At 33.1% G+C, this 25,206-nt stretch overlaps 1 protein-coding gene across 3 annotated transcripts in view; it reads left to right on the forward strand.

Annotated features, from left to right (window-relative positions):
• POLK (DNA polymerase kappa) overlaps positions 1-23,408 on the forward strand; it is a 62,768-nt gene extending 39,360 nt beyond the window's left edge. For 2 of the 3 annotated variants that reach the window (XM_010949282.3, XM_045512359.2), the window contains 11 exons: positions 834-965; positions 3,582-3,735; positions 7,835-8,071; positions 9,241-9,365; positions 10,966-11,132; positions 13,300-13,332; positions 15,936-16,032; positions 17,988-18,159; positions 19,889-20,851; positions 21,434-21,476; positions 21,765-23,408. In XM_010949282.3, coding sequence (XP_010947584.1) covers positions 834-965; positions 3,582-3,735; positions 7,835-8,071; positions 9,241-9,365; positions 10,966-11,132; positions 13,300-13,332; positions 15,936-16,032; positions 17,988-18,159; positions 19,889-20,851; positions 21,434-21,476; positions 21,765-21,849 — 2,208 coding nt within the window. In that variant the 3' untranslated portion in view covers positions 21,850-23,408. The remainder of the gene's footprint in view (positions 1-833; positions 966-3,581; positions 3,736-7,834; positions 8,072-9,240; positions 9,366-10,965; positions 11,133-13,299; positions 13,333-15,935; positions 16,033-17,987; positions 18,160-19,888; positions 20,852-21,433; positions 21,477-21,764) is intronic. The other variant, XM_074359917.1, reaches the window with a different exon arrangement.
• Positions 23,409-25,206: the final 1,798 nt, after the last annotated feature.

A 25,206-nucleotide genomic window follows, 5' to 3' on the forward strand; every position in this document is an offset into this window, starting at 1 on the left:
TTTATTTAATAGATTCTGTTTTACATTCCTTTGAATTTTCACTTGAGATTCCATGATTACATTTGTGATTTAAGAAGTTTTTTTAAATAGTACTATGATCTACCGCATTAACCTAGACTATTGTCAGGTATCATCATCAACAAGATTTAGTAAATGTTGTTCTCCTTTTTACTCTCACAATTATTTAGTTCCATCTCCTAGTCAGAATGATTTCACCAGAAAGATATTCAAGCCTTAAGAAACAAAACTTAATTTTTAAAGTTTTTTTAAACTTTAATTACTTCATTTTGAGTCTTAATTTAGCTAACCATATATTAGACCTTTGATTTTTTTTCTAGATGAAAAATTTCCAAAATTTCAAATAGAGCAAATTCTAAGTCCATACTATTAGATTGTACTGTTTATACTCTGACTCTTTTGTAACTTCTATACTGTTTATATTATATTATTCCATAATTATTACTTGACTACTACTGTATTATTGCTTTCATGTAACATCACCCTCTATCATCTAAACTCTTATGTATACTATATTACTGATATGTCTTAAAACTAATGACCTTAGTTACTGGAAATGTAAGAGAACCTTTTTATTAGCACAGCCTTGCATATTGCCTGGTGTCACATTATAGATATGGGACAGCAGTGGGAGAGGGTCATGGTACTATACACCATGATAGGTTAAAGTCAAAGCTTGATTTGAGACAGAGCCTATCCAAAAAAATGTCATTGAATTGAAGATGCACATCAGTAATGTGTTTCTTTTGAAAGCATTGATCAATATGTCCATTTAGGTTTGAATATTTTTTCCTATGTGGTCCATTTCCTTTCAGTCTACTTCAAATTACCATGCAAGAAGGTTTGGTGTTCGTGCAGCCATGCCAGGATTTATTGCTAAAAGACTCTGCCCACAACTTATTATAGTGCCCCCAAACTTTGACAAATACCGAGCCGTGAGTAGAGAGGTAAGTGTCTGATGTCTCACTCCTACTTACAGTCTTTCACTAATGTTCTGTCACCTCTGATGTCAAGTCCAAACACCATAGCACATCAGAATTTGGTCTTAGCTTATTCCTTTTAGTCTCACCTTTTTCCTACCACTTCTACATCTTATGTATCGAATACTAAACTGCATATGTGTCTAGAATATACCCTTCTATTTCCCAGTTCTTCTGCTGTTCTATGTGTTTTTTTTTTATCTGCTTAAAAAACTCTTATCCCCCCCAAACTGAGTTCCTTAATTATAACCTGAATTAACTTCAGCTATTTTTTCTTAATGCAATGTACATTTTCTGCTAGAATTGCCTTCTATTTATAATCTACCGAATCTATTCAAGTCATTAATTCCAAGCTCTTTTCTGAAAGAATTTTTTAAGTGTTTTTAAACAGTAACAAAATTCACTTATTTTGATTAGCTGTTCTCCTTGCCCTGTCATCTAATAAAAGTACTAATGTACATTTAAAGTCCAGAACACTGTAATCAAAGAAAAAGGGGAATAATCTGTTGCTTTGAAAAGGATCTCTGAAATATAAAGATTTGATTATTCACTAAAATTGCCTCAACTCTCATACATGAAAATCTGCCCTTTTCTCTAATTTTGTTAACAACTGGACTATCATGTCAGTGCTAAAACTGAAGCCATAAATTGAAATTTTAGTATACAGTATCAAATATTTTTAGACTGCTGTGGCAAAATGCAGTGTGTTAAAGACTGCCGTCTAAATTGAAACACTTAAAAACTCTGGCCTAGCACGTATTACCGTTTAGTCTGGTGAATGGTCTTTAGATTCACTCTTCTTAATTGTATTCTACCTCATTTCCCCTAGAAATGATACCTCCCCCAAATTAAAATGATACTCCACCCCTAAATTTTTTTGACTTTTTTTTTTTTTTTAATTCTTTCAAAAACAGTTTATGGAAGCAAGAGCTTTTGTGCCAATCTCTGAAAAGTTGGTTGGGAGAGGGGAGCACATTCACACGGGTTACTGCTTTCTCTTTTACTGTATTCACAATTAGAGGTAAAATGCTGACCATAAATACTGTAGACTTTTAATAAGTTTGAAAGTACTTCAAAGACTGTGAGAGTGTTTTTTAAGTTCTACTTTAACTCAGTAGAACGTCTGATGGTATGGCAATGAGAAGAAAATTGTTTTTTGTAGTCTTTATTTACATAACCTAATGAAATCTTCAAATCTGAGCAGGAACTAGCTGGTTTATTTGCAGATGACAAATGAGTTCTTAAGTGTAAATGAACTATAGCATAAATTCACTGACCATAAATATATTAATATTTATGGCATGGTTTAGAAGTGAGAAAAAGCCATTTTTGTTTTATCCAAAAGCATGGAAGATCTGTAACTGTTCTCAAAGCCTAAGTGCTTGCTTTTTGCTGGTATGTGTCATTTTCGTTCTTAAATCAGTATCCTGTGTAAATGAACTTAGTGAGTACTCATTGTCTCCAGGGAGCACTTCTCATTCAGAATAATCTTAGTTGGCTGCCAACTACAGACTTTCCAGAGTTTCATTTTGACTAGAAAGATTCCATTTGAGCACATTGTAAAAATAGTTTATAAGAACAAAGCTAATTAAGGTACTCTCTGAGTAAAGCTTGGCCAAGTTTTGTGTCACCATTTTCTAAATTACCTTTGACTCAGCTGTTCATAATTATATTAAGCCATAAACCTTTCTTTTTATACAGTATCAAAAAAAGTTTTTTTATGATACAGCAGACAGCTTCGAAATATTAGATGAAAACATAATTCAGCAAGTATGTTTTTCTAATATATTATTTTGGCAATTACTTCTTCTAATACTTTTCAGCTCATACTTCAGTGGTTACAAAGAAATTCAGTTTTATATAATAAAACTATCTTACATAAAAGGCATTTCTAGACTCATACAGAGATTCTGACCTCTGTACATATTTCTTTTATCTGAAGATGCAATGCCAGATTTGTCCCCATTATTTAATATCATCACAGATTTACACTACAAATTTTATCATGTTTTCCATTCTAAATTCCAATAATTGAATTTTGTTTTCTGAATGGACATATACATTAATGTATGTATTGAGTGGAATTTTATGTGCATATTATAATTAATTGAAGTTGAACTGCTTTCCAAAGCAACTTAGTACCTTCATGTAAAATTATGCCTTTTTAAAATGAACAAAAATAATCATAAAATGTAAGGGTGAGCAGGATCCTATTGTTCCCTCTTCTGCTTTTGACCTGCTACCCAAACTTACATCGCTTAACCATTTTTTCTCTGCCTTTCAGAATGATGTTATCTGAGATTTATTTGAATCACTTATTATTTATAGCTGTAGGTGGCTAAATAGAGATTGTATCAAAGGAAGCAATTTCACGGTCTTCTGCCTTCGTGGTCTGTTTTAATACAGAAGAGAATTTGAACAGACTTGCCCTAGCAGTCAGTTATTTATTCTCTAAATCTGTGAGCTGTTGATTTCAGGATCCCTACTATAGTTGCAAAGTAAGAGTATTAATGTTTCTTACCAGCTGTAAATGGCAGGTTTTGCTATGGCAGCAAAATTGAAACCATTTTGTTCCTTTTGAAGGTTAAGGAAATACTTGCTGATTATGATCCCAATTTTATGGCCATGAGTCTTGATGAAGCCTACTTGAATATAACAAAGCACTTAGAGGAAAGACAAAATTGGCCTGAGGACAAAAGGAAGTATTTCATCAAAACAGGAAACTCTCTAGAAAATGGTAAGCAATTTATTAGAATGATCAAACTAAAAAGCAAACAAAACACCCTTTGGATTAACCAGTTAACTTAGCATGCACAGGGGGTAGGAATAGATATACCTTTATTATGAAAAAGTATTAAAAATGAAAAATCAGAAACTTAAAATATACCAGTGGGTTTTCTGAGTTAAATGTGTGAAATGTCACTTTTAAACCAAATGAGATTGTTAACTCTCTAGACTTTTGGAGTCTGCAGATTCCCTAAACAAAGTAATTTCATGGCAGTTCTTTTCCTAAGATCTAAAGAACAAAAGGATTGGATTGCGTCAAATCTGAGGAAGTTCTCTGTTTAAGGTGGCCTTTTGTTGTAGTAGTTAATAGAAAATAGATTTTTTTCAAAAACTAGCTTGAGACATATCAAAACATTGGGTGGGATTTTTTTCCTTTTTTCCCAAGTTTTCTATAATCTGGTTATACAGTGACTATGACTGTTTTCAACCTTGACAAAATTAACAACTCCCCAAACTCTTCTTTGCCTGAGACATTATTTTTGATTCATTTTATATACAATGAAACAGAAGTTTTATAACCCCAAGGGTTTTTTTCAAATGGGCCCCTTATTACCTATTCAAAATGGTGCCAAAAAACATGCAGATAATACACATGCTGCTTTCAGTGCTCTGTCAGAGATGTGATTACTTCATATACCAGAGCTGCCCTGGAACCCTGAACAAAGTTCATCTGGATGAAAAGGTGGAAACAGAGGGCTTGCTCAAAACCCACAGCCACATTTTATGTGCACAACTCTTCAACTGCTTCAGCGAGTAGACAGTGGTGGGGAAACCTGTTTGTAACTTTGCCTGAAACAAAAATGGTGGATCCTCATTGGCATAAAATTCTAACTTTCCCATTGTTTGCGCCTCACATCTTTGGAGCAGATTTAATATGGACATCAAATCCTCACTTTATAACTTTACTTAGAGCTCTAAGGGGTAGGTCTCTCTCTTTAAGAGAAACATTAAACAATCAGCAAACATAGTTTCTGGACAGAGACTTAGAACAAAAGGGTTTTTGCTGTTAGTATAACTGTTGTTTGGGGAAATTAGATAAAGACTGATCACTTTGTTCCTACTTTTCAAGAGAAAGGAGGGGAGACATTATCTACTAATGGTTTTTTCATTTATCATTTGTCATATATCTAAACTCATTATGAGGATATGAATTTTTATTATGTATTGCTATTAACATTTGATTTATGTACTTTCATCTTTGTGTATGTCATATTCCTAAACAATTTAAAATAGCTTCACTTTTTCCTTTTCTCATGTGTAAGTCCCTGTGGGCTGGGTTTTTGGGCATATCTGATTTCACATTATGCCAGGAGAAAGTGTCAACAGTGAATTTTAGCCATGGCAGGTGGTTGGCATATCTTCCTGTAAAGTCCATGGCTTTTTTCTGCTGTTCGCCCCTTTCTAAAAGGTGCAGTCTTTGGAAAAGTATTGCTAATTTCCATGTCTATATACAAATAAAATAATAGTTATTATTACAATATAAGAAATGAAAATACTGTACTATACCCTTTTTAGCACTTTCCATCCAGATGGGATCTTTCATCCTAGTATTCAGATTATAAGAAACCTTAGTTTTGTACTCTGATCACCTCAGTTATGAGGATTATGAAGTTATTTCTTTCAGAAAGCAAATAAAAAACCACTTCAGCAGTTGGTTGCATAGCCAGGCCTCACAGAGAAGTTGGGAAAACTGGACAGCAGCATGTAAAGCAGTGAAGCTAGAACACTCCCTTACACCATACACAAAAATAAACTCAAAATGGATCAGAGACTTAAACATAAGACAAGATACAATAAACCTCCTAGAAGAAAATATAATCAAAACATTATCTGACATACATCTCAAAAATGTTCTCCTAGAACAGTCTACTCAAGCAATAGGAATAAAAGCAAGAATAAACAAATGGGACCAAATGAAACTTACAAGCATCTGCACAGCAAAGGAAACCATAAGTAAAACAAAAAGACAACCTAAAGAATGGGAGAAAGTTTTTGCAAATGAAACCGACAAAGGCCTGATCTCCAGAATATATAAGCAGCTCATATGACTTAATAAGAAACAACCAAACAACCCAATCCAAAAATGGGCAAAAGACCTAAACAAGCAATTCTCCAAGGAAGACATACAAATGATCAAAAGGCACATGAAAAAATGCTCAGTATCACTAATTATCAGAGAAATGCAAATCAAAACTACAATGAGGTATCACCTCACACCAGTCAGAATGGCCATCATTCAAAAATCCACAAATGGCAAATGCTGGAGAGGCTATGGAGAAAAGGGAACCCTCCTACACTGCTGGTGGGAATGCAGTTTGGTGCAGCCACTGTGGAAAACAGTATGGAGATTCCTCAAAAGACTGGGAATAGACTTACCATATGACCCAGGAATCCCTCTCCTGGGCATATATATCAAGAAAGAACCCTACTTCAGGATGACACCTGCACCCCAATGTTCATAGCAGCACTATTTACAATAGCCAAGACATGGAGACAGCCTAAATGTCCATCAACGGATGACTAGATAAAGAAGATGTGGTATATTTATACAATGGAATACTACTCAGCCATAAAAACAGACAACCTAACCCCATTTGCAGCAACATGGATGCTCCCGGAGAATGTCATTCTAAGTGAAGTAAGCCAGAAAGAGGAAGAAAAATACCATATGAGATTGCTCATATGTGGAATCTAAAAAAACAAAAACAAAAACAAAAAAACAAAGCAGAAATACAAAGCAGAAATAGACTCATAGACATAGAATACAAACTTGTGGTTGCCAAGGGGGCAGAGGGTGGGAAGGGATAGATGGGATTTCAAAATTTAGAATAGATAAACAAGATTGTACTGTATAGCACAGGGAAATATATACAAGATTTTATGGTAGCTCACAGAGAAAAAAATGTGACAATGAATATATATATATATGTTCATGTATAACTGAAAAATTGTGCTCTACACTGGAATTTGACACAACATTGTAAAATGATTATAAATCAATAAAAAATGTTAAAAAGAAAAAAGAAAAAGAAAAAGAAAAGGTAACTATACCGTTCAGCAGCGGCTCTGAACAGTGAACCTGAAGGCAAGCACACTTTGCTTTCTGCCGTAGGGCTCTGTCAGTGACCGACCTGAGGCAGTGTGATAGAAAGATAAGGTGCAAAACACGGCATAAGGAACTGCAGAAGGGGCTTAGGAATGTACCTTACTTGGTCTGCAGTGATTCTGTAGCTCTTTACCTTGACTTCCACCCATCTAAATGGGGAAAATGGGATCCAGGTGGATACCATTTCAGCTGTGCCACAGTCTTAACTCCCTCTGAATTGTTCTGCATTTTAAAACCAGATCACAGAAAGTGAAAGAAACTAAAGTATACAAATAACAGATTATGTAAGTTTGAAAATAAGGCTTATTTTGTAAATGGCCTGGGAATTCAGATTTGGAAAATATCTGTCTGTAACTTAATTCATATTATTATAAACAAATCAAAATTAAAATCAGCACTTGAAAGAAAATTCAGATTACTTTAACATCTGAAAATTTATTCCATGAATGAAGAATATTTTAAGGTTTTTTTCTCCCCTCTAACAACAAAATTTTCCTTTTAGGCATAATTATTCTAGATTGCTTAATAACCTTTTCTCTTATTCCTAAATTCTAATTTAGAAGGTTCTTCCCACACATACTCCCCAGAGATGAGAAAAGAGAAAAAAACTTTCATTTTTTTTAAGAAAAAAAGAAATGTGAATCTAATTCCAATTCTGAGTTTCAGTTAATTTCAGTACAGAAATTAGTGAGTTTTACATAAGCTATTTCCTTTTAAGATGTATACTATGGAAATGGATAATATTCTTTATAAGTAGAACTTAGAATTAATGTTTTCTTCATTAAATTGGTAAAAATATAAATGATAACATTTCTGATCTTGGTTCTTAGAAACAAAACTAAATCAGATTTGTTTTGTCTTTAGAAAGACTGTAGGGGAACCTATTTATGAAATATATATGTTTTAAAATGAAGATGAATTACTATTTTTGTTTATAATTTAGATAAACCCGGAAAGGAAGTTAAACTGAGTGAGTGTGAACGATCCATCTCTCCACTACTTTTTGAAGATAGTCCTCCTGATTTGCAGTCCACAGGAAATCCTCTCCAAGTGAACTCTGAAGAACCAAATAATCCTCAGATACTCCAAAATGCAATTGTTTTTGGAACATCAGCTGAGGAAGTAGTAAAGGAAATTCGTTTCAGAATCGAGCAAAAAACAACACTGACAGCCAGTGCAGGTACTTTAAAGGATATCGATGATTCCAATAGTTATAATTTTCAGACTGGCTAATTGAAGTGTAATATTAGCAGTTTCTCATTATAAAGTGTATAGTAACATTTTAGTTATCTGTTTTTTATTTAACTTCTAACAACTTTACCTCTTCAGAATGCTGTGAACCTGTAGGTAAATCGGAACTAAACAGAAGAGCTTCCGAGTCCAAGGCAAAAAACTACCATAAATCTCATGTAGCTATCCTTTTTTAAGCACAAAATCTATTTTAATTGATTTTGGACATAATATTTTATTAGTTTTCTCTTCGAAGCCTTTCAGTACAAGAAAGACCTAAGATGACCACACACAGTGTGAATGAGATAGAAAAAATACCAGCTATCAATATAGCAACCTAGGATCATCTGGTGAAGGGGAAAAGAGATTTACAAAGTCAGTAACCTATAAGGGTATCACTGTTTCTTAGTGTAGAAACTGGAGTTTATCCTGAGAACCTCACATTATTTTATGAAAGCCATATTATGATTGGGTTGGTCTTTTCTTCCTATGCCAAAGCATGAGAATAAGTAATAAGTTTTAGGAAAATGTGTATAAAAATTGAAATGAACTATTTAATGATTATATTTGAATATGCCTATTTCAAGTTATTTTAATCATTGAGACACCTTGAAATTATAAAACACCTTTCTGAAAAGTAGTAACTTGCTTTGTAAGTAGCATAAAAAGGATGCACATGTTTCATTATCATTGCTTTAATATACTGGAAATCAGAATCTTTGATTTTTTTTTTCTTTATGTGGATTATTTCTACAAAAGACCTTTTAAAAGAGTAAACATCCATCCTACATTATATAATCCATATATAATGAGAATATTCTCAATCTTTTCTATGACAGTCCTGTATTCCTACTAAATATAATAAATGTACTAATAGTATCACTTAAACTCAGAAATTACTCTTAGACTTCCTCATTTCTGCTGCCACAATGACTAATACAATTTCTTTTTCTAAGACCATAGCAAGCCCTATGGAGATAGATAGTAACCAAGTGTTATTTTTAAAGTGGCATTCCACATCATTTCAGATTTTTGCATTTAATTTTTGTCTGTATTATCACATATTTTAAAATCATACATATCATGTTCTTTGAGTCATCATTGTGTTCTTCTTTTAAGGCATTGCACCAAATACAATGTTAGCAAAAGTATGCAGTGATAAGAATAAACCGAATGGACAATACCAAATTCCCCCTAACAGACAAGCTGTGATGGACTTCATCAAGGACTTACCCATTAGAAAGGTGAGATTTTACAGAAAATTTATCATCTATACATATTCTCTGAGATCTGAAGAAATACTGTTTAGGATGATCATAATGGGTTTTTTTTGAAAAATTTTAAAACTGTAGGTAACAAGCAAGAACTGTGATGGATGATTTGAGTTTGGATTTGAAGAAATCATCCTGTAAAACCCTAAAAATTGAAGTTTAAGAAGCTTGTTTGCTGTAAAGTTTTAAGGAAGTAACACATGACAGACTTAAGGAGATGGAAGAATAAAAAATACTTGTCAGAGTCCTTTCAGCTGTAACTTAACATGCTGTTTTAGTTCTAAAATCCAAATTGCTACCAGATTAATAGGTTTAGAATTTTAATTGCTTTTGACCAAAATACAAACAAACAAACAAACAAAAACGGGGTGGGGCGAGTGGTATAGCTCACTAATAGAGTGTGCTTAGCATGCATGAGGTCCTGGGTTCAATCCCCAGGATCTCCATTTAAAAAATAAATAAATAAATAAATAAAAACCTAATTACTCCCCCCCCCACCAAAAAAAAAACCCCACAAAAAACCCAAAACACTTTACTATCTTTAAAATGGTAAAAGACTCCATCAGGGATTCTAGAAAGGATATATTTTATTATTTTGTACAGTTTCTAAATTTTCCTGCATATATATACTTTTTAAAAATAATAATTGCTCTGTACACTATTTGATATTCTAGGACTTGCTTTTCTCACTCAGCATAATGTATATTAGTGAATTTAAATAAACATTTTCAATGCTCAGAAGCAAGGCTGTATCAAAATATATAATGTATAATGATTCCTGAATAGTATATATAAGATGTAGCTATAAAGCAGTGTTTTCCAATGTGTTTTTCAAGGTATGAATGGGTGTTCTATTTAAAAGGGTTCTGGGATCAAAGAACCTTGGAATGTACCACCCTTGGTGGGTCACAACAGGTATTAGTATATTAAGGATTCATCATTCTTGCAATAAAAATTTCATTTTAAGTTTGTTTATCCTAGAAACAGACTCATAGTTACAGAGAACAAACTTTGGTTGCCAGAAGGGAGGAGCATGGGGAGTTGGGCAAAATAGGTAAGAGGATTAAGAGGTGCAAACTTCCAGTTATAAAACAAATTAAGTCATAGGAGGTAATGTAGGACATAAAGAATATAGTCAATAATATTATAATAACTTTGTATGATGACAGATGGCTATAGACTTATTGTGATGATTGATTTGTAATGTATGTAAATGTTAAATCACTGTGTTGTACACCTGAAACTAATGTAATGTTGTACGTCAACTATACTTCAATTTAAAAAAATTAAAAGGGAAAAAAAGGTTGTTTATCCTACCATTCCCCAAGTTTATATGACCACAGAACTCTTTTTTAAATGTTTTTTTAATTCCATAGAATTTAAAATTTTAAATTTCCATGGAATGTGAATTTAGGAAATAAGGCCAGAGAGTAATTAAAGTGGTTTTCTTGTATAACTTGTGAAAATAAGCAATTATACCTTTTATTGGTTATAAAAGGTATGATGAGATTATAATATCGGTTCTTACCCTAATTAAAAAATGTATTAATGATAAATATTGATTCTTTTCTAGGTTTCTGGAATAGGAAAAGTTACAGAGAAAATGTTAAAGGCCCTGGGAATTATGACTTGTACAGAACTCTATGAACAGAGGGCGTTACTCTCTCTCCTTTTCTCTGAAACATCTTGGCATTATTTCCTTCATATCTCCCTGGGTCTAGGTTCAACACACCTGGAAAGGTATCTGAGTGTATAGTCATTCTGCTTTTTCTTTTTAATTTGCTGAAATTAACAGTTTTAACCATTGAGATAGAGGCCATAAGCATAAGATGTTTTAAATTTATTTTAGGCTACCTCAATTCAGAAAATAATTTTTGAATTAGACCCAAAAGATTGGATGTGAGAGAGAAAGAAAAGAGGAATAAAGAATCACTTCTAGGTTGTTGGCTACAGCAGTTGGACAAATGAATAAGAGGGATGATGGATGCTTTGTTTTCTGTACCTGACTTGCTCTTTGTTCAGAACATAAGAATACTAGTAGTCTGATTGTTGAGGAAACAAAGATGGCTCATACTCCTGAATTCATCCTTTAAGCAAGTCAACTTAATGATCCTTGAAAGCCTTCATGAACTTTCTGTATTTCTTCTCTTTTCCAGATTTGTAAATGATTCATTCACTCAATACTGAGTACTTACTTTGTGTTAGGCACTGTTCTAGGCACTGGGGTTGTTAACAGCAGTTAACAGTTAGCAAGGCAAAGTCCTGCCTTAATGGAATTTGCAAAATAGTGTGAGAAACAGAAGGGAACAAATACAAGAAATAAACAAATGAAGAAAGTAAGGAAAAGTGAGGGCACAGAAAATGAGTTGGGAGTAAGAGGCAGGGTTGGCAGCGGTCATCCAGAGGCAGAGACCTGAAGAGGGGAGCCATTCAAAGATCTAGGAGAAGAAGAAACATCTAGAGGAGAAGCCCTGTGTTGCCTCCCTGCCACTCTTTCATCTAAGTCTTAGAAATATCCTAGAGTTAGAAGGGTACGCTGTTCAGGGTGGGTGAAAAGAAGGTAATAAAAACAAGAATGAGAGTTAACGCTGGGCACTATTTTTACAATTTTGTCATGATCCTGTTAGCCTGCCCTCAAAATAACTCCTTTATGTTCTTATACTTAAATTAAAGGAAAACAAGAAGATTATTGAGGAAGCATATGAAACAAATTTGATTAACCAATTAAACCTGCTAAGTCTTACAGAGATTGCAAGGCACGTACTATTGCTTTTCTCAGGTCTCCATGCTCCTCATTCTTTCCAGTCCACAGTTATCTGACTTTGATCTTGAGTGGATATAATGAAAGATAAGAGAAAGATATTGTAATAACCCCTGTTAATAACCCTGTATTTTAAGATGATGGGAAATACAACTTTCATCTTTAATCTAAAAATTACCCTCTTTTTATTTCTATAGTGCTTGAAAGCAGTATAGTTTTTAATATAATGTTAACACCTGTGGTAGAAATGCAGGTAATTCTTTTAAGTGAAATTCATAGGTAATTTTTTTAACAGTATAAAATAGCAAACCCACCTTTCCTTCTATCCACATTCTCTCTTCCCCTAATTTGCTTTGTTTTTGAATCTGTGGTACTTCCCCTCTTCTAACCTATTCCATATTTACTTCTATATTTGTTTGTCTCACTCCACTAGGATAAAGGTTTCTTAAGGGCAGGCACTTGGTCTGTTTTGTTTATTACTGTCTCTCCCAAGTTCTAGAACAGTGCTCAATTTGTAACAGGATCATTAAATACTTGGAAAATGAATCATCTGCATGTCATTTCAACTTTTTGATTTTAATTACTCCTATCAGAGCTGCTAGAAGCCAACCAAACCAGATGTTTCAGATTCCCAATCATCATCCTATTGCTGTCTCCCAGATTTTGATTGAGCTTCTATAGAGTGGTATAAATGAATGATAAACAGGCTGTCGCAGAGCAAAGTTAATGTACTAGGGCAAAAACTAGATAATTGATAATAAATTATTTGAAACTTAATTGTATCCTATAACTACAAGCATTTACATTACCACCTTCTGTTGGTTTTCATAAGTTGTGGGTTTTGATATTCAGACTTTTAATAGAAACAATTTACAGTATCAGTCTGTTTTCAAATTTGTTCTCTTTGATAGCTGTAGACTTGATCCATTTATATGTGTAATTGTATTAGCACCTTATCTATTTTCATTCCTTGGTGATAGTTTTATTTTTAGGTTAAAAAACTCACTGTGTTTCATGATATGTAACTTTTAAACAAAAACATTACTGAGATCTCTAAAGGGTAACTAAGTCATCTTGGTTGACTAAAAGGAACTCAGTCTTCTTTGAGAAAGCAACTAAAAGCTTTTTTTTTAAATTTATTTCAAGGGATGGAGAGAGGAAAAGCATGAGTGTCGAGAGGTAATATTTTGTTGTTAATTATTCATAATTCATATTATTTAACTAATTTTTAATTTTAATAAACTATCACTGAAATTAAAAATTTTATTTGCAAATCAAATAATAATTTTCAGTAGTTGACACTCCTAGAGTAAACATCCTAGTACAATATTTTATTATCTTTGCTTGCTGTGCTCTTAATGGAAAAAATTTAGCTGTACTTAACGTTTTTGAATGTTGGTTTTGTTCCTATTCAGTGAAAACCAAGCATTTTAGGATTTCAAATCTTAATTTCTAAGCTTGTTTATAAGAAGAATTATACTGAGTAGTTATTTGGAAAATTTAATAAATGATGATGGAAATTCTTTCTGAAATTCTTCAAATATTTGTGAATGACCATAGGCATCAAATAGTAAGATATTGAAGAAAGAGAGCTTAGAGGTGATGTAGTTTGGTGGTTTACAATCTTGTTTGGAAGTCAAAAGAAATCTTGATGGAACCTTATTGTTTTGGGAAATATGTTGTTGTTTAAAAAGTCCCTCAATTATCTCCTCAAAGCACCAAAGTTCCACTGAGACATTTTAGAAACACAGACCTCGTATAAGGTTGTGTTCATTCTTCACATATATTATTTGGGATCAGAAAAGCTGGATGACTTTTACAAGACAATACACTCAGTAAATGACTTTGATAAAAATTGCTGGGTTAGGCTGTGATTTACATAAAAGCGATCAGAGGAAAAGAAGGGAGAAAAAAAGCATCAAAAGTGAGATAGTATTGTCCTATTTAATGATTTTTTTTCTATTTTGTCTTGTGTTATTGAGAACATTGCTTACTATACAAGTATATCAATATTAAATAATATTAATATTTCTTAAGAAAGAGCCAGCAAACCAATAGAAAAAATGAACAAGGATCTAATTAGTTAACAGAAAAGAAAGTACAGATGGCTCTATAAACGTGTGAAAATATCCCCGGTCTCCTTAATAATTTAACAAACACAGACTGAAAGTTCCCTGAGACAGCGTTTTTCACTAATCAGGTTGGCGAAGGTACTAACATAGTCTATTGGCAAGACCATGGGAGTGAAAAGGCTACTAAACTCTAAAAGGTATACTAGTTTCTTATTGGTAGTATAACAAATTACCACAAATTTAGTGGCTTAAAACAACACAAGTTTATTCTCATACAGATCTGAAGGTCAGACATCCTAAATTAAGGTGTCAGCAGGTTTTCATTCCTCCTAGAGGCTCCAGAGGAGAATCCACTGCCTTGCCAAAAGTTTGTAGAGGCTCCTTGAATTCTTTGGTTCATGGCCCCATCCTCCATCTTCAAATCCTGTATTTTGTTTTTCTTTGACTCTTACCTTCCTGCCTCCTTGGGATTATATTGGACCTACCTGGCTAATTCAGGGTAATTGCCCCATCTTAATTTAACCACATTTGCAAAGTCCTTTTTACCATGTAATGTACTAGGTTCTGAGACATTAGAATTTGGACATCTTTGGGGACCATTATTTTGCCTACTACAGAGGGCAAGCAATTTGACAATATCTATCACAGATACCCGTGTGCTTTGATCCCACCATTCTTTTTCTAAGAATTCACCCCACAGGTATGATCACATGTTGTTTTACATGTATACGAGTTATTCATTGCGTTTTTTATGATAGCAAAAGATTGGAAATAACTTAAATATCTACAAATGGAGGATTGGTTAAATGATCTTACATCTTTGAATTAGAATGTTATGCTGACATAAAAATGAGGAAATTATTTCCTCATAGGGAACTTTCATGAGGATGAATGAGAAAAGCAAAATACCAACAGTGTATCTAATATTCTACTATTGATTTTAATTTGAAGGGAAATGTTTGCCTGTTTGCTGCTTCTAGATATGCATACAATATTCTAGAGGAATTCAAATGAATAGGAAGCTGGCAGCACTGGTTGCCACAGGGAGAACTGGGTAGCTGGGGGCAGATTTAGAAGGGGGACTCTTTAATGAATCGTCATTTGCTCAGGGTTTTTTACTCGTTACCCTGGTATCTCTGTAGTGTCTTCCTCTTTTTTGTTAATAAAACCTTTCAACACCCTTGTGCAGATGAATTTACAAGTTCTGCATTTAATCTTACCAGCCCTCCATTCCAGCTGTCTATTAGACAGCTTTAAGTAGGTGCCATGAACGAACCCCTTAAATCTACTTGAAGATAATTCTTTTCCAGAAAATACATGTGCAGTGATTGCAAAGATGTTCTTATCTGTATTTTCTTAAGACAATCTTCTGTAGCAAAGTCTATATACATATGTATACTAATGTGTATACTAATTTACAAATTCCAGGGGCATTATTATTATCTGTTGGTGACTTTAATCATCTTTTTAAAAAAATACTGTAGAGAACAAATGCACCTTTGCTAATCAGTTTAGCTGTAAATAATCTTCCATTGTTTAAGAAGATGCTAGATGTTTTTACTTAATTATATCATAGTTCACTTGATAACTTTATTCTGTACTGTAGAAAATATAACTTTAATGCTAGGCCATTTAAACATACTATATTATTTCTAAATTATCCTAAATTATAGTTTACTTTGTGCAGCAAAATCATTCTGGTCTTTCTAGGACATTCAGTGAGATAAGTAAAGCAGAGGAACAGTACAGCTTGTGCCAAGAACTTTGCAGTGAACTTGCTCAAGATCTGCAGAAAGAAGGACTTAAGGTACTTTATTTTTATGCAGTGTTCTTAGTTTTTAAAAGTTTTAATAATAAAAAGCTACCTTAAATCAAGAGTTAGATTTTGCCTTAGATGAGGTCATTTTATGAGGAAGCAACTTGTGAGGATGGAGTGGCTCCAGTATAATTCCAAAGGAGTTTATATTACCTTGTGAGTACATTTGTTTGAATAAGTTCAAAATGAGAATTATATTGGCAATAAAGAATAAGGCAAAGGGAAGGATTTCCCCAGAACTGTACTTATTATAAATGCCTTTCCAGTCATCCTTTAATGTCATTGTCAGGTAGACAATGACCTTGTAGAATAGGCATTTTGTTTCAAGGCCTTAATCCAGGTTGCTTAACATACTGAGAACAAAACCTGGAAGGCTTTGAAATTTGTATTTTATAATCTTCACTCACCACAATCCATATTTGATATTTTTCCAACACTCTCAAACCAGAGATGGGGTTATTAAAAACTGTAATACAAGAGTTTTAAGAAGTTATTACAAAGAATGGGGTAGCTGATGAATATTTTTTATAACCCTTCTCTATTATACCTTAAGTATAAAGAGAATTCTTTTTTAAAAATTTTAAATAAACTTTTTAATTTTAGAATTATTTTAGATTTATAGAATAGTTAAAAAGATAATATAAAGATTTCCAGTATACCCAATTTCTCTCATTATTAACATCTTATATTATCACAGCACATTACAAAGACAATACAGAGATTTCCAGTATACCCAGTTTCCCTCATTAACGTCTTATATTTATCATAGTACATTTGCAAAACTAAGAAACTGACATTAGCACATTTCTGTTAACTAAATCCAGACATTTGGATTTTACCTATTTTTTTCCATTAATGTTCTCTCTCTGTACCAGGATTCAGTTCAGGGAACCACATTGCATTTAGTTGTCATGTCTTCCCAGTTTCTTATAGTCTGTGTTCCTCAACTGCCTTCCTCTGGATAGTTGCTCAGTATTTCCTTGTTTTTCATACCTTGAGAGTCTTTTTTTTTTTTTTTTTTTTTGACCTTGACAGTCTTGAGGAGTACTAGCCAGGTATACTGTAGAATGTCTTCCAGTCTGGGTCTGTCTGATAATTTTCTTACAATTAGACCAGGGTCATAGGTTTTTAGAAAGAATGCCACAGAAATGAAGTGTCCCCTTCATCACATCCTATCAAGGTCTATGATAGCTACATGACGTCACAGGTGATAATAACCTTTATCACTTGGTTAAGTTAGTGTTTGCTCAGCTTCTCCCCTGTGAATTTACTCTTTTTCCCTTTCCAAACTCTGTTCTTTTGAATTGAGTCAATAAGTCTAACACACTCTCACAACCTCCAGGAGGTTGCAAAATATACATAACAAAATTTACCATTTTAACTATTTTTAAGTATACATTTTGGTGGCATTAAGCACATTCATATTGTGCAACTAACCATCAACTTTATTGATCGCCCGAACTTTTTCATCATCCCAAAGTAAAGCTTGATACCCATTAAACAATAACTGTAAAGGAGTTCTAACATGTAAATTTAGCATAATATCTGGTATATAATAGGTACACAGTAAGTGAGCTATCCACAAAACCTTTTCAATGAGGTCCCTTCAGAAAGATTTTTTCCCCCTATCTTTTTAGGTACTGAATTAACCTCAAGAAGAGATTCAGTAAAAAGGAAAATAATCAGTTAACTTTGCCCTTTATATAAAAGTCTTTTGTAAAATTCATTTGGGTAAGGAGGTATTAATTATTGGCTGAAATGGGATTTTTTTTAGATTATTTATGGATTCCAGTTATTCTTTATGACAATTTTCATTACATTGTTTTATAAATAATTGTACTTCCATACTATATGTACATAAGAGACCCTTTTGTATTTTTCTAACCTGTAAAATAACTTTTTTCTAGAAGTTAAAGAGCCATATATAATAATGTATTCTGTTATAGGGCAGAACTGTTACCATTAAGCTAAAGAATGTGAATTTTGAAGTAAAAACTCGTGCATCTACAGTTTCATCTGTTGTTTCTACTGCAGAAGAAATATTTGCTATCGCTAAAGAATTGCTAAGAACAGAAATTGATGCTGATTTTCCACATCCCTTGAGATTAAGACTTATGGGTATGACTTTTCTTCTTGTTTTCCTTAAATTTGCTAGATTTCCCCAAAGAATCAGCTTTGGAAATATTCTTACCTCCATTTTATTTCTTAAACCTGTTTAGGTAGTTATATTTATGCTGCTGCCATTTTCCTTAATTCTTAGAACCTGATACAAGTGAAGCCATGATCATTAGTTTAATTCCAGTAAAAGCAAGTTAAAGTTCTTCTTTTCCTTACTACTTACCAAAATCCCTGGGGCTAGGTATGTTTCAAAATTTAAAACTTTTCACATTTTAGAAAGCAAATTCAGGGCATGTTGAGTATATTATGTAATCCTCCTTTGGGATCTGAGGTAGCACTTCACGATCAAACACATTATTATTTCTGTAGCAAAACAAACACAAAAAGAATTCACACAGAGTTGTAAAGACTCTAAGTAGCCTCACATAAATATAGTCATAAATTACCATTTGTTGCTTATAATTTTCAGAGATCTTTGAATTTCAGAAGTACAGCTAAGAGATTGTAGCACTCACTATAAAATCACATCTCCAGCCATCACATGGCTTAAAAAAAAAAAAAAAAACGTGTTTCCAAAGTGAACTGAGTGAGAGAATGTTTATGGGTAAGCACTCCAAATGCCAGCTTTCCTGCTAAGACCAGGTCATTAGCCATATTTTCACATATGAAAGATAGCACATACTGAAATCAATCTGAATAAAGTATGATAAGTAGAAGAGCTGAAGAGTGGATGTTAATAACAGCTTTATTTATAATTGCCAAAACTTGGAAGCAACCAAGATGTCCTTCAGTATTAGGTAAATGGAAACTGTGGTACATTCAGAAAACATTATTATTCAGCACGTAAAAGTAATGAGCTATCAAGCATGAAAAGACATGGAGGAACCTAAAATGTATGCTATTAACTGCAAAAGCTGATCTGAAAAGGCTACATACTGTGTGATTCCAACATATGACATTATGGAAAAGATAAAACTATGAAGACAATAAAAAGATCACTGGTTGTCAAGGACTGGGTAGGGTGGAATAGGTAGAGCACACGGAAATTTTAGGGCGGTGAAACTATTCTGTATAATGCTATAATGGTGGATACATGTCATTAGACACTTGTCAAAACCCATAGAGTGTACAACATTGAAAGTGAACCCTAATATAAACTATGGACTTTGGGTAATAATGTGTCAATGTAGAGTCCCTAGTTGTAACAAATGTATGACTCTGGTACAGGATGTTGGTAGTGGAGAAGGCTTTGTATGTGTGGGAGCAGGTATATATGGGAACTCTCTGTACTTTCTACTCAATTTTGCTGAGAAAGTGAAAATTGCTACAAAAAATGAAGCCTATTTAAAAAAAAAAGGAGCTGAAGAGTCTATATAATTGACTCCAATTAGTTATTTGGTATTTAATGATATCATGTGTCAGATATTAACAGAAAAACCTATATGCTTGTGCTAACTCTAGTAGATACTTACTATTTAGTATACGTAGCTTTATAAAGGATACTAAATTTCTATATACGTAGCTTTATAAAGGATATTAAATTTCTATTCATAATATCACCTTTGAAAAACATCCTTTAATTCAGAAAATATAGTGTTGCTTGTTATTTTTTACTGAACAGCCTTTTGCATGTTTGTCACAGTAGTATTCTGCAAAATAACTTTATGCTTTATGAATAAGTTGGTTTTCTTGAATTTGAAATGAATTAATTGTGGTTGATTTAATTTAGGTGTGCGGCTATCTAGTTTTCCCAATGAAGAAGACAAAAAACACCAACAAAGGAGCATTATTGGCTTCTTACAGCCTGGAAACCAAACCCTATCAGCCACTGGGTGTATACTAGAGAAAACTGACAAAGATCAGTTTCTAAAACCTCTAGAAATGTCTCATAAGAAGAGTTTCTTTGATAAAAAGCGATCTGAAAGGAAATGGAGCCACCAAGACACATTTAAATTTGAAACTGTTGATAAACAGAGTTTACAGACATCACAATCATTCCAAGTTTTAAAGAAGAAGATGAGTAAGAATTTAGAAACACTGGAGAGTTCAGATAACTGTCAGATATTTACCTGTCCTGTTTGCTTTAAGGAGCAAGGAAGCGTCAGTCTGGAAGCCTTTAATAAACATGTAGATGCATGTCTTGATGGACCTTCAGTCAGTGGAAACTCTAAAATGTCCTCATGTTCACATGCTTCCTCCACAGAAGTGAACAAGATAGAAACTGTACATGATTCTGTTTCACTCTGTGAGAAGCAGGATTATGAAACCCATCAGAGGAATATAGAGGTCACCCCAGTAGAATCGGTAGAGTTGGTAGAGACCATCAGTAACTCACCTAAAACAGAAGATGTAGATGCTGAAAGTAATAAGCGCAACAAAGAGGAAGGTTCTAGTCTTCCAAGCAAATCGTTTAATATTGAATACTGTCCTCAGAATTCTTCTTGTACTGTTTCATTGGAAAATGAAGATGTCGGGTCATTAAGAAGGCAAGAATCCTCCCAACCTTACTTATGTGAAGTGACCAGTGACCAAGCTCTAGTTTGTCCTGTTTGTAATCTAGAACAAAAGACATCAGATCTTACCTTGTTCAATGTGCATGTGGATGTTTGCTTAAATAAAGGCATTATCCAGGAACTGAGAAAGGATAAGATTAATCCAGTTAATCAACCCAAAGAAAGCACCAAAAGTGCTGGTGAGTTTGTAGTCATTTTAAAGAACTTAATTTTCTAAGAATGTTTTATTAAAATTGAGATTGGTGTTAAATGGTCTGAAACATACACCATTAAAGGGATAGTTTGTGTATGCTGCCATTTAAAAATGTTAGTTACCTTACCATGGATTAGAATTAACTGAAGTGATTAAATTTTACATTTTGGGAAAACTCTGGTTTGGGCTTGATTTTGCACAGAATGAACTCAAGGCTTTGGGGAGCTGAGTGACCTAATCAAAAAGAAATTCCTTCTGAGAACATTTGCCAAGACATAGTGGTAAATTAAATTTAATTATATAGCCAGAAAGTCTCTTTAACTTGTTTTTTGGTAGTTCTGACTCTAACTGAACTTCAAAATTAAGTATAATACTAATGAAACAAGTAAATTACAAAGAAATTATGCTATAAATTAGTTTCTGATATGTATAAATTAGAACTATGTAGTACTAAGGAAGTTTTTATTATCTTTAGTCAGTCAGCTTTAACTCTTTGAATTTTCATAAAGTTTTTAAATTATTCCATGTTATTCATTGCAGAATTTCTTGACTTTTCTTCCCTCTAAAGGTAACTCAGGAAAATTACAGAAGATTGGAACAAAAACAAAAAGGTATGGCTAATTTGAGTCTTAATAAAGCTGACTATTAAATTGTTATATTTGGGGAGAGTGAGTAAGAGCTCCTTGGTAGAGCGCTTGCTTAGCCTGCTCCGGATCCTGGGTTCAATCCCCCATACCTCCATTTAAAATAAAATTGTTATGTTTTGATGTCTAACTTTTAGGTAATGTTAAAATTTGCTTTTATAAATCATCAAGTAAAAGTCTTAAAATCAATTCTTTGCAAAAACAATTTCTTAAATCTCTTCCTGCATTTTAATTGCACGTTCTTTGTTATTCCAGGCCAGGACTGATGACGAAGTACTCAGCATCAAAGAAAACAAAACCAAACAATCCCAGACACACCCTTGATGTATTTTTTAAATGAATGTTGAACATTCTATGATTAATTTTTGATTGAAACTTGTTATTTCATTATCAATGAATGTATTCTTCCTCATTTCAAGTTTACAGATTCATTTAGTGAAAGGCAAGTGCAATAATCCCTCCCCAAATGACATTTCCTTCATATAAATTTGGAATATAAACTAACTTACTTCTGTGTATTTGTTTGATAACCATGAGAATTTCACTTGTTTCACTTGTTTTCCAATACTTCAATTGGAAATCAGTCCTCTTAGAGATAATTTTAAAATGAGAAGTTAGGAATGGGATCAGGAAGTGATTTCTTTCTTCATTATATTTTATAGTGAATATAAAAACATATTTATAAGGGGTCTCAGGTTCACACAAACCTATTTTAGCGTAAGAATTTTTCAGCACTTAACTACTTTGTCGGCACTGGGCTGCTATATTTGATCTTAGTATCTTCTTCAGCTTTGTATATTCATATTTTAGCTCCAGTATCTTCAGATACCTCATGAGCATTCATAATTAATATTTATCATAAGTTCTCTGAAGAACATTAGTTTAGCAGAACTAGCATAAGTGGTTTTGTTACCTTCAGGAAAATAGTGTCATAATATTATTTTCTGTGTGAAAAGAATTTTTGTTTAAAATATAGTTATTCACTTGATTTTTTTACTTTAAAATTTCTTTATCTAATGAATAAGCACTTTGTTCACTTTTTAAAAGTTTAGCATAGATAGATTCAAGGTAATTATTTTCTTATCTGGGACTTTTAAATGGCAGTATTTCATTTCTTGGCAGTTATATTTGTACTTTACACAAGTCTGTAAAAAAGGATAAATTGTACACTCACTTTATTATTATAACCTTCTAGAGAAAAATATACAATTCAAAATATTAATGTGTATTAAAACACCTCATTTATCTTAGTTATATTTCTGTCATGTTTTTATTAATACTCATGAAAGAAGACAGCTTAACAGTAGTTGCCTTAAAGTAGTTGCGCCAAATACTTCTGTGCTATCAGTAGGACTTTTTATTAAAAAACAATTATTTAATTGAAACATGAAGATGGAAGCCATTTTCTATTACTGCTGTAAGGAACCGAATCTTTTGTTCTCATATATTTCTTCTTTTCTTACTTTATAACTCATTACGTAAATTTATAAAGAAATAATATTTTAGGAATAGCTTAAATTAGAATATTGTACAACCTTTGGAAAGTGGTAACTGGACTTTAAATCACTAGATTGTTTAAAATTAGGCTTAATGTTTATTAGCATGCCAGTCTTATGCCTAATTTATTATATGCCAAGGCAAATACCCACTTGTAGAGCTATGGTTCTTGATTGTATGATTTACTTTTATAAATTCTGTACAAAATTAAGTTCAATGAAACACTGATTTAGTGTATTGAAAAGTGGATAGCACCATATTTCATTTTTTTTTCGATCTTGTTTCAAGTTTATTTTTGGTGTGTTTTCAACATTAGAGTAAATACTAAATTATTTTCATTTAGATGTTTCATTTAATTGAATGTTATCATTTAGTAATGTTTAATAAAAATTTAAAATGAAATTTTAAATGTTTAATCTTTTGGCCAATAGAAGTTATTTCCTTATTTTTCCATTGTTGCCCCACCTCTGTTGCTTTTATTCTTATTTTCTTTGCCCAGAATTTTCTCCACATCTTTTTCTGTTTTATCTAATGATCCAACTCATTTTCTTTTTACTATAATTTTGTGTGGGGGCGCTTTTAAAAAATACAGCAAAAAGCACCTATAATCTTTCCTACTTAGAGGGTCAGAATGTAAGGAACCACCTAGAAGAACATATCTGCAACCATATAATTGGCAAAAAACTAGAGTCCAGAAAACATACAACCCAAAATATGTAAGTGACTCCTATGAATCAGTAAGAAAAAGATAATAGAAATTTGGACAAAAGTCTTTAAATGGCACTTTACATAAAAAGAAAATCAGATGGCCAAGAAACATGCAAACATTCTCAGCGTTTTTGTAAAAGGGAAATGAAAAATAAAACCACCAAGAAGTATTTTAACACCTCTAGCTGATTCACCAAAATGAAAGGATTCAACGATACTAAGTTTTGGTGAGGATGTGAAGCAATGTGAGCTCTTGCTTTGAAAACAATCTCTTTGAAAACAGTTTAGGCTTTAGTAAGTCTGATGATATACACTCTCAACAATGCAGCAGCTGCTCTCTTAAATAGACAGCTTTGCTGGTTACCTTCCATTTGCCTCCAGATTTACTCTTTGCCCTTCACCCGGCTTTATGTCCAGTGAGCACCATGGCAGTGGGGAGCCACTGCAGGTTTCAGGGGGGAAAGACGATGAAGTTGGTATTTATTCTCTTATATACTTTTTTGAAGGATCATCTCAAGCTGGTTAGGTACTTTGACCAAAGGTCAACAACTTCTTCATACTGCATCCTTCTCTCTCTCTCCAGGTTCTCATAGTCCCTTCCTGCCCTCACCTCTTCACCCCCGGGGTGGCAACAGAGCCTTGCTCTTATTAGCCCTGAGGTGCTGCCCTATCCTTTGAGGTTTCCCCACACCCTTCCCACACAAATGGTTCCTTGCTTAAAACTCATCTCAAAATATAAATTTTTTTTATGCCAGAACCAAAACTGGTAACAGTGTCAGGAAAACTATTGAACATGTTTCTTAGGAAGCATGTACAAGAATACTCATAGCAGCACTGTAATAGCTGAAAAAGGGAAATAAACCAAATATTCAGCACTAATAGAAGGTTGAATTCTACCATTGTATACTCATGTATATTCAAATAATAGGATTCTACACAGGGGTGAAAATGCCGGAAATAGCTAGTCAGAAGGTGGATGAATATCACAAACGTAATATGGAGCAAAAGAAGCAAATCAGAGAAGGATGCCATCAGCATGGTTCCATTTATACAAAGTTCAAACAGTTTATATTGCTCTAGGGGTGTATTCATAAGAGGTCAAATTATAAAGAACCGCAAATATATTATTGTCCCAAAAGTTAGAATGATGGCTTCCTCTGTGGGGAGATAAGGGAATGTGTTTGAGGAATGGTACATGGAGCTGCTGGGATGCTGACAATATTCTATTTCTTGTCTTGGGTGGTGACTGAATGTGTGTTTACTTTAAAAATATTATTTAAACTGTGTGTATCTATTTTAAAACACTCTTTTTCATATGTGACATATATCACAAAAGGCAAAGAAAAAAGTGGCAGAACTGTTTTCCTTACCAAGGTGATATTTTCCTTCGTCTCTGCATACTTCTAGCTTCCACAGAGATAAAGCACATTTCTCTCCCCAAGTTCTTGCACATATTTTGATAGGTCACCCTCCCTTGCCCCTTTAGTTCTCT

The sequence above is a fragment of the Camelus bactrianus genome, chromosome 3 (genome assembly GCF_048773025.1).
Source record: "Camelus bactrianus isolate YW-2024 breed Bactrian camel chromosome 3, ASM4877302v1, whole genome shotgun sequence".
NCBI lineage: Eukaryota > Metazoa > Chordata > Mammalia > Artiodactyla > Camelidae > Camelus > Camelus bactrianus.